This window comes from Apis cerana, linkage group LG1 (genome assembly GCF_029169275.1).
Source record: "Apis cerana isolate GH-2021 linkage group LG1, AcerK_1.0, whole genome shotgun sequence".
In the NCBI taxonomy this organism is placed as follows: Eukaryota; Metazoa; Arthropoda; class Insecta; order Hymenoptera; family Apidae; genus Apis; species Apis cerana.
In genome coordinates, this window is record NC_083852.1 from 18,421,820 (window position 1) to 18,432,100 (window position 10,281).

Sequence of the window (10,281 nt, forward strand, 5' to 3'; positions counted from 1 at the left end):
GATGGTGAAATCGAAAACGTTCTTTTATCTTTTGTTCAGTGTTCGGCAGAATGTGGCAGCGGAGTGGAAACGAGGCAAGTAGCTTGCGCCGATGTCAGCGAGTTGTTCTGCAATCCCAAAGAGAGGCCGGAAACGGAAAGGGAATGTTTCGGAAGAGGAACGAATTGCGATAGCGCGAAATGGTTCACCGGTCCATGGACATTCGTTAGTAATAGATAAGCAAAAACGGAGTATCTCCGGTGGCTTGTCGAATAATTGGCGACGACAAAAACGACGCCACCAATCGGTTGATATCGTCTCGAATGAACATGGTGGACAAATATGGTTTCAGTGTTCCGTGTCGTGTGGAGTGGGTGTCCAGTATCGAGAAGTCCTTTGCGTCGCAAGGACGAACAACGAATTCGTCGTGTTGCCGGCGAGCAATTGCAGCGGCTCGAGGCCAGCGAACGAACAAGTATGCAGAGCGGCCGCGTGCACACCGACATGGTTCACCTCGGACTGGTCGAAGGTAAATCGCGAGTCGAGTCATGCGTAGATTTATGGTCGGACGAGCACCGTGACTTTTCGACTTCCCGATATATAAATACCGATATAAATTTCGTTATAAATACCAAGGCGGTTTTTTCAGTGCTCGGTGACATGCGGTACCGGCGTGCAAACCAGACTGGTTCGTTGTATTCTCGAAGGTGTCAGCAGCTCGAATTGCGAAGATGCTGGGAAACCGAGCGACCAACAGCAATGCAGCCTGGAGCCATGCAAAAAGGATCCTACGTCGTCGATCAAACCGCCGAAAAGTAAGTTCGATCGTTTACATCTTTTGTGCGTGTTTCGAACGAACGTGGTTAACGAGTCGATAAATTTTTCACAATTTCAGAAGCGTATGAAGCATCGTCGGAATGCGTTGACAAGCATCCGGATTGCTCGGTGGTCGTGAAAAATGGTTATTGCCGGATCAAATACTACAAGTATTCGTGCTGTCGATGCCGCGAATAGTCGTCCGAGGACGAGTCATCGTTTCAGGCAGGTTCACCTTTTCCATGGTCGTGGCCGTTTTGAATTCGATTAAACTCGTTGCTTTCCTCTTTCAGTTAAATATAAACGGGGAACTCGATAGAGAATCTTAGCGAGTGATAAGACTGTGACAAAGAGACGATCACGTTATGTACAATTTTATTTAACACGATAAGCTAATCAGCTAATCCCGCGTAGCTTTATTCCTTCTATTATCTTATCCCCGCGCGGCACGCTGCGGAAGAACGATTATTTAATTCCACAAGGAATTCCGTTAAATCCGGAAAGTGGGATAGTAGGTGAAAATTCACGAGAAATCAACTAGTCGTTCGAGAGCCGAAGGCGTTGAAAAGGGAGCACGATATACGTCGTCGTATAGAGTAGGAGAGAGTATGATGCGTCTGTATACTGCAGAAACTCGTATCGTACGGGGCATGTATATGTGTTACGTGTGTAAATATCTCTCTGTATAAGCGAACAGTTGCAGGGACGTAATTTTGTCAATGCATCGATCTTGATCCTGACCCTACTTGACCACCAAAATAACTTCAACAACGATCGATAGCGATTCGAAATTCTGAGTTCGTCGAAGCCGAAATTCGATTGCAAACGTCTCGAAAGCGAAACGTGACTACTACATCCATAAAAGCAACGGGAATGAAAAATTCTTATCGAATTTTTCCTAAATCGCGTGCGATAAATCGAATAGTAGGGAACGATAAATAGGTTGGATCGTCGGCAAAGAACGAGAAGGGATTATCATTGTTACGCCCCTGGATGAGTTGCGATCCCATTTGCATGCGCGTTCGACGTGAAACCTGTACGCCCATGTACCACTTAGGTAAACCCTGCGTGCTTGTGCCCAGACAACCGTGCGTGGACACGAAACGAAACGAACCAAGCACACGAGCTGTGTCTGGTGTCGCTGCGAAAAGGAGAAGCAAAAACGTTTCGATCGATACAACTGCATGTGCTCTCGATGTACTTGGATAGGTAGGCTGTATTAGTTGCAAAAACATTATTTATGCGCTCGTATAATCGCCAATCGGACCACGATGAATGCGAATAATTTTTGTTAATCGAGCATTTAATTAACATATCGAGTCGAATGAATTCGCCGATTTTGATTTACGAACCTGACTTTATTAACAAATTCATTCATCGTGACAAGGATAGCGCGGTGAACTCAAACCGGAAGCGCGTCGGCATATTTCCCCCCTCTTTACATTCTTGTTTTCAACAAGGAACGAGTTCGAGAACGCGTTCGATCTTTAGAGAAATATTTTACGTCTATGTCGAATCGAACACTTCGCTCCAAGAGCTTTATCGTGAAACTCGTGTATTCATCGTTTTCTATATAGTTGATGTCAACTGATTTGCCTATTCTTTAATGTGCGAACATAGCTGTAGGATAATAACTTTAGCAGTGGTATCGAATCAAATATACGCTTGTCTCTGTTGTAAAAAATATAACACTGGTATACTGTATACGTAGAATCGAATTTAATTTCCGACATTTTCTAATAAAAATCGCGAGAAGTATTACTATTAAAATCCACGAATTACTCGCGCGTAGAGAAACCTTTACGAGGTATATGGACGTAGATTAGCTTAAGTTCAAATAGATAACGAACGATCAATGGAAACCTCGTGAAAATTGCGTGGGCAATCAATTTCTCAGTGTCAATTAAATCGCATTCCGGTTTGCCTTCTCGACCATGAAAGAAGTGTGCGAACACTGTACCATATTCCGATTCGCTTTGTGTCCCTCGAGAAGCTAAATTTCTGTTGCAATTCGTTTCAATAAAATTTCCGTTTTTCCTTATATCATTTCTTTACTTTTACACCGATATGAGCTGATTCACAGGTAAGTGTTGATTTCCCAAATTATTTTAGACGAAGCACGATTTTTTATTTTTTTTTTTTATTCACTTCTTTTCCCCTTTATTTATTTATTTATTTATTTATTTTTTTCATTTGTTACAGTTTATTCGACATTTGCACAGTACAGTAGCTGCCGATCTAAAATACAAATACTGCATGCGTGTACAAAAACAGTTCCTCCGATTTAACTCTATTGTCGATTTCACGGAACGTATCTGATTACACGATTAAACGATTAATTGGCAATGACTTTTCTATCAGATTGAAAAACAATTGTTCGAGCGAACCCTTACGATAGATCTGTATTTATAATTGTACCGTATCCCGTTTATTATTCGAGTATTAATATTTATGGCTGTGACGCGTACCATGAATGGTAAATGTACGTGTCTCGACGAAGGGCATCCCCCAGCAGTGTGTTACTTAAATAGCCATCAAATGCCGACTTGTGTTGCATGTGAGGATAGAAAAGAAATAGTCTTTTTGAAAAAAAATATTCAAATACCTTACGATGCGTTTCGAAGAGATACAAGCGTTTCACCATGTAACATATTTACACGTCTATTACGTTTCTTTCTTCACTTGGATATTGCTCACTTGCACATATTGAATTCAATTTTAAGAATCAATGATCGATAGATGAATAGGATAGTTGTGCTTATTAATCTTAAAAAGACTGTTTTATATTTTTTTCTAGTCCATTTCGAAACTGTATGTATACGTATATTTTCTTAAATTTCTCTAACTATAAGTATACTTTGATCTATGAAAGTATAAAATGTAGAAATCTTTATTATGATTCATTTCCGATTTTACTATAATATTTTACGTCTACTTTGATCATATTTTGCGAATGAAAGTCTATTGTATTATCACATTGGCTCGAGACACGATATAGTGCTCGTTAGCAAATGTGACCTCGTCAAAGACTGTGATACAATCGTAGTCTCTTGCAGGAGTGAAGTACAACGAAGAATTAATAATGAATTATCGATGTAAAGGGTTGTCAGAAAATGAATAGCAATTCTTGATCGTAAATATGTATTCTATGATATTCGAAAGGTATTATCCGTAACATAAGAAGTTTTCACAAATTTAATTCTCTAATTATTAATGTCATTTCTAAATAAAAAAAAAATAAAAGAATAAATTTTATATGTTCATTTACTATTAAAGTAACATCATTTACTATTAAAAGTAACATTAATTAGATCGAATACATTTAAATCTTATATTAACATAGGAATGTTTTGTGAAAACTTCTTTGTAAACGATTTCTGGTATTTAGAAGATGTAAAGGATAAATGGAGAGTATAGACTGATCGGAAAAAATTTTAGTGCTGTACATGATGGATACGTGTTTAAAGATGGATGTAATTTCGGATATTATTCATAATAATCAGGTATATGTATATACGTATACACCTGACATTGCTCAAAAAAAATTCCAAGATCCAAAATGATCCAAAATATTAAAACCGAGCTTATACTTTACTCAGAGCAAAGAATAAATTGAAAAATTTTTCTTAAATGTTTAGTAATGTTTAGTAATTAATAATGAGATCTTTCATGCAATTAATTAAATCAATAATTTCGGAAATATTATTCATGTGTTGACAAAAATTAATGCATTTGCTCAATAAAAAATAATATAAATAAGAAAAATCTAAGAAGATTTTCTAAAAAGTGACAACGTAAATGAGATAATGAAATAAAAACCGAATTAAAGCGTGGTTGATATTCATATGTGGTCGTGAATCATAATTGCATATCTTATCGTAATAAAGATAAAAGTTTATTATAAATTTATAATAATATACAACGCATAAATATATATATATCAATATATAAAAAAAACAAATTACAAAAACAATACATATGATGTATTGCTACGAAAAATACTAATATCAGCCGTTAGTTTTTCACATGTATATTTATCATTTTTCAAAATAAGATGTATAAAAATTTGAATTATTTGCAAAATATACATGATAGCGATTAATTAATCCCATTGTTTAAGGATGCACCTTTTCCGGTCCATTCTTCTTTCAATTCCACTTTCAATCCCAGGTCTCTTAAAGCCGCCTTTATGTCACTTTCGAGCTTAGAACCATGTTGTTGAAGAGCACTTGTCAAAACGTCCTCTACACCATGAGTAATAAATTCTGAACATTCTGCCTTATTTCTTACAGACATATTTCGAATAGCCCAAGCAGCTTGTTTCAAAACATTCACGCTTTTAGAATAAGCTTTCATCGCATCTATGATAATAAGCGGTGCTCCGCAATCATAAAACACACCAGCGTTTGAGGGACATCTTAGTGTTAATGCGGAAATGCATGCAAGTCCTGCGGTCACTACACACTCAGATTCCTATGACATGATTAACATTTCAGTGCCAAAATTTTTTTTTTCATACATAGATCTAAATACTATAATTGACATATTTCACAGAAAAGCATCATCATCATCATCATCATTACAAGAATAGAAACTTACTTTGAGTCTACTTATGACAGAAACAATTAAAGGGCCACAGCCTGAAGTTACAATATGAGATTTCACATTATCATTTCCAGCAAGAGCTTTTAATAATTTTAAAGCCTGCCAATTTAATTTCTCTGAATCTGGATAATCGATCATGACATCTATAACAAACTTTAACCCTCCTGCATCCTCTACTTCTTGACAAAATTCATTTCTCACTATTAATGCTGCTAAAGTTATCATTAAATCACCTACAACCCCTTTATCTTTTTTATATCCTATACATAGTAAAATGTACCTATTAAAATTTTTTTTTGCATATATAATTTTTTCTATACATACATTTACTTGGTATTTACTTGGCATCAATCCAGTTAGGACATTGAGGGCTCCCTTTGCAATGATACTTGCATGCTCATGTGCTTTTCCATATTCATGTCTAATATCATCATCTAACACCAGAGCTCTAATCACAGCACAAGCATCTCTTAACTCAGGTCCAGATGCATTATCTCGAATTAATATTTTTTTAAGTTTATTAAATATATCTGCATTAAAAATATTTTGTCTATTACTCTCATGTTTTATACAACATTCTCTTATCCATCGTAAAAGACACTGTAATGTTGGAATATCTGGATAATTATCTAAAATCCTAATAAATGGAATAATTTATAAATGAAAAACAATTGCCCATATTGTATTTGATACATAGCTAATAACTTCTTACTGTATTTGCAAGGCTATTCCCTCATCATTTAATAAATCTGGATTACCAGTCATCAATGAAGTAATAGTTTTCAATGCTGCCTTTATTACTGTACCATTATTAAGGCATGCTTTCATTAATTTTATTAAACTATTATAAGCCCCATTTCTTCCTGCATATACTCTACGCGCAATATCTTTGTCTAATTGAATTCTCAATTTGTCTAATGTATGATGAATATTTCCATAATTTTGATCCTCTATAGCAATATTAATTTGATTTAAACAAGATGTAATTAATTCATTGTCATCATTGAGAATTAAATCTTTAATGATATTGCTCAAGTCTACACCCTATAAAAATAGAATTGATAAAAACAACATGTAAGTACTTATATAATGTGTTCTAGATTATTTGAATTCTTCTTGTATTCCTTTTATAATATTTTTATAATATTTTTAAGTGAAAAAATTACAATATTATATAGTTTGATATTTTATATAATTTGATTTTTTTTTCACTTGTTATTGATATAAAAATAAAATTATTAATTGCAATAATATAAATATAATAAAAAAATGTTACTACTATAACTCTAACACTTATAAAAAAAAAATTAATTTGACACAAACTCCAAACATATAAAACAGTCTATATATAAGATTAGAAATACTTACTTATTTAAATTCAAATTTCGAGAATTTTTATATAATGAATAACATTAAAATATTGATTATAATTTAAAGTGATGAATTATTTTTTTGTGCAAATTTTGAAGTAAAATTTGTAAGAAATTAACAAACATTTTTTGTAGAAATTTATATGTCAGAAAATTAAAAAGAAACAAATTTAGATACCTGAGCTTCTAATTGTTTTACCGCGTCTTCTATAGCTTCTTCGGGAGTCATCGAAAATTGCTCCATATTTTCATGGACAACTTCGTCGTAGGTTTCCTGACTAATTACGCGAACCATGATAATGCTATACTTTTGTTCACCGCGTTCTCAATTTCTATATTAGGAAATGAATGCTGTCTCGGGAACGCAGTGCGCCTTATCCACGTGAAAACAAAAAGACAAATGTCAATCTTGTCGTGTTCTATAATATATTAACACATCGCGAATTGGTGGGGGTATAAATCTAGGGATTTATAATCTAATATTCCATCTATTTTATTTATTTATTCTATCTACTTTATTTTTATTGTCATAATTAATTTATCATCATAAATTATTTGAATGTTATTAAAAAAAGTAGATTATATATAAGATATTTAAAAAAAAATTAATAATTTATATGAAATTAATATTGATAGATTTATTTTATATCTTTAAATGTTGTTAGGAAAAAGTGATTTTCAAATTTAGATACAATAAATTCATAAAGGTATTAAAAAATATAAAGAAAAACAAAATAAAAATAATCAAAAATAAATTTGAAAAAGTAGGTTTCTCATCCTGATAAAACGTAAGCAATGATCGATCGTAGCGCCCTCAGCTGCTTTGCCTGGCCTAACCGTGTTCGTACGTGTTGCGATTGAGGGAAACAATTCTTTGTCACTTACTATTTGATCTTTTCAAATTTTGCTGTCGATTTGTCGGCAGCTGAAACTGAAAACCTCAAGAATTCGATGTGCCGAAGTGCGAAGGTAGTGTTTTTAATGTTTATCGGTTATACGGTATCTTTATTATCAGATCTCACTCTTGCATCCCCACCGATCACTCCATCGAGTTTCTTGTCCGTAAGAACTCTAATCTTTCTCGAATCGCTTTTGGGCGTTGTATCTTGCAGTGCATAAAAGATATGATTATGTGCAACTGAAAAATAAACTTTTTATAAGAATTCAAAGAACATTACTTCTACATGGTTACTTAACACGCGTGTAAACTGTGTTATGTTATTCATCATTAAAGACATGTAGTATAAAATTTTGTGCGTGTAAAAATCATTATGTGATTAAAATGAGTTGTAATATTTGCGAGTTTATTTTATAATTTATAATATAACGGAATAATAATTTTTATGAAATCATAATATTTCATTGATTATAACTTTGGTCACTTTGAAACGCTATGTACGCCATTCGCGTCATCGGTTAGTCAAACGCACTTTTTTTTCCATTTTATTATAAAAAGTAATAATTGGAAAAATTTATACCAATTATTCGTTATTAATAAGACTATATTTGCTTTTTATGCACATTTATTTTAGTATATATCGTTTAATGTGTTAGTGTTTTTATATGAAAAATATAATAAAATATATTGGATAATATTTGAAGATTTAATGAAATATAGTTATAATATGTTATGAATTATTATTGTAAGTGTTATAGAATTATGCAGAAAATTTCATAAACATTGATTTATGTTGCAGGAATTGCACTAAGTGATTGTGGATATGAAAAAGCATGAAATAAATGTTTGTATGAGAGAAGAGGTACAGTTGAACTATAGATCTCCACAAAAAAAATGCAAGAAAGAATGATAAAATCATGATGCATCACATTGTCATGCATAACTAGTTATCGCTGTGTTCATATCAAGTTACTTTAATAGATTTTGTGTGTGTTCAGAGAAATTAACACTCAAATATCATCACAGATCATCATTACATATATTGCTATACATTATATATATGTATATATTTATCAAACAAGATTTTTAAAAATAATTTTATGTATACAAGCGAGTAGCCTTAAATGAGAGTTACTGTAAATTTGTAATAATTCTGGTGCCGTTTAATATAATCAATAAAAAAATCAATTTTATAAAATAATAAAAATTACATTTTAAATGATGCTCAAATTGTTACAAATAATTTTAAGTAGCATACATGAAGTATTGAATAAGAATTTGTTCTGACACAATTTGTGGTATTACTACAGTGGAATAAAAATGTTTTAATGTCTAAGAAGAGGATGCACAACAATCAGGAGAGATTATGTTCTGTGATTATAGTGTTGTGCAGAATTATTCGCGTTTACATACTATGTATGACTGACAAATGAGTTAATTTTAATATATTTTTCCATGGAGAGAACATGTTAATGTGATTATTTCTTAAGAAATTTCGGATAAGGCTCCATTTTGGAGGGAAAAAAAAAAAACAGTGCTTATATTTGTATAAACAACAGGAGAAAACTAAGAAGACTTTGTACCGGTACGAGAAATTTTTAAAAATTAAAAAATAAATTTGAAAAATCAAATTTTATGTATAAACAATATATTTTTAGGTGCTGCAGGTACACGCGAGGAAGTCCTAATGCTGAAAGGAAACTTATCACCGTACTTAGACACTCATAATGAAGAAGAGTCGTCTTATGTAACCCTCAGCAATAGGCCATATGGTATTTAACATTTTATAATTATGCATATAATAGATGTAACTCATATTTAAAATATTTAATTTTTCTATTTTCATTGTTGTAGTATATGTAACTGAGTCTTCTAATACGGAACCTAAAAATAATCACATCCTCATAGATACATATTTTTTAACTCCTATTCTTTGTAAGCATTGTAAGTATTATTATAAGATAAGCTATATATATATATATATTTTTCTCTTTTTTTTTTACAATTATACTAACCTTCTTATTTATTTTTTATAGGTGAAGATTATGTTTGGGGCACTGGAAGAGTGGGCGTCATATGTAAAGGTGAGTTTTTTCAATTTTTTTTTTTTTGATAAATATTAATGCAATAACAGAATTTTATTTTGCGATCGTTCATGTCAAATGTAAATCCATAAAAATTTAAAAATCAAATATCACACACGAATAAAACACGAATAATTATTTCTTTGTTAATTTTAATAATTCGAAAAAGTTATTAATTTCTCAATATTCAAAATTAGTAAATCATGAAATATACCGACCGTGTAAAATAACGATATAGTCGCCCTCTTCGAAGTAAAATTGTAGAGCACGACAATACGGTTCATCATCGTTTCCTCGATCACCGTCGAGGGCGATACCGTAGCATAGTAACACATGCAGTCACGGTGACTTCAAGTGGCGTGCTGTCGTGTCCCCCTTCACCTTACCTCGCGTTCGTTTCCAGCTCAGCCGGCAGTTTCTTTTCTGAAACTCCACAACCCTCTCCTGTCCCTCTTATTCCCCACCACCGACGTTTTGCCATCGTACGACCCAGGAACGTATCTACTCTCTAATGAGCTTCGTTCCTATG

At 32.7% G+C, this 10,281-nt stretch overlaps 3 protein-coding genes across 6 annotated transcripts in view; 2 read left to right on the top strand and 1 right to left on the bottom strand.

Annotated features, from left to right (window-relative positions):
• The window catches only part of LOC107993602 (thrombospondin type-1 domain-containing protein 4), a 40,012-nt gene extending 37,176 nt beyond the window's left edge, over positions 1–2,836 (top strand). For all 3 annotated transcript variants that reach the window (XM_017050107.3, XM_017050109.3, XM_062087293.1), the window contains exons 16-19: positions 40–204; positions 332–508; positions 629–794; positions 875–2,836. In XM_017050107.3, the coding sequence (XP_016905596.2) occupies positions 40–204; positions 332–508; positions 629–794; positions 875–993 (627 nt within the window). In that variant the 3' untranslated portion in view covers positions 994–2,836. The remainder of the gene's footprint in view (positions 1–39; positions 205–331; positions 509–628; positions 795–874) is intronic.
• A 1,832-nt stretch (positions 2,837–4,668) lies between these two features.
• Positions 4,669–7,084, bottom strand: LOC107993605 (armadillo repeat-containing protein 6 homolog). The gene is made up of 5 exons (XM_017050115.3): positions 6,949–7,084; positions 6,113–6,444; positions 5,742–6,037; positions 5,395–5,660; positions 4,669–5,268 (listed from the first exon to the last, which is right to left on the bottom strand). Exons 1-5 carry the CDS (start codon positions 7,063–7,065, stop codon positions 4,894–4,896), a joined length of 1,386 nt encoding a protein of 461 aa, XP_016905604.1. The 5' UTR covers positions 7,066–7,084; the 3' UTR covers positions 4,669–4,893.
• Positions 7,085–7,599: 515 nt separating this feature from the next.
• LOC107993600 (phosphatidylinositol 3-kinase regulatory subunit alpha) overlaps positions 7,600–10,281 on the top strand; it is a 34,149-nt gene continuing 31,467 nt past the window's right edge. The window contains exons 1-5 of one of the 2 annotated variants that reach the window (XM_017050106.3): positions 7,600–7,739; positions 8,468–9,253; positions 9,327–9,440; positions 9,523–9,612; positions 9,705–9,752. In XM_017050106.3, the coding sequence (XP_016905595.1) occupies positions 9,356–9,440; positions 9,523–9,612; positions 9,705–9,752 (223 nt within the window). In that variant the 5' untranslated portion in view covers positions 7,600–7,739; positions 8,468–9,253; positions 9,327–9,355. Of the gene's footprint in view, positions 7,740–8,046; positions 8,186–8,467; positions 9,254–9,326; positions 9,441–9,522; positions 9,613–9,704; positions 9,753–10,281 lie in introns of those variants that run through there. The other variant, XM_028664713.2, reaches the window with a different exon arrangement.

Coding starts and splice junctions, on each gene's coding strand:
- LOC107993605 (XM_017050115.3), bottom strand. CDS start 7,065: ATGGTTCGCGTAATTAGTCAGGAAACCTACGACGAAGTTGTCCATGAA. Junction 6,445..6,948: donor TAAAACAATTAGAAGCTCAG/GTATCTAAATTT, acceptor CTATTTTTATAG/GGTGTAGACTTGAGCAATAT. Junction 5,269..5,394: donor CTGTCATAAGTAGACTCAAA/GTAAGTTTCTAT, acceptor ATCATGTCATAG/GAATCTGAGTGTGTAGTGAC.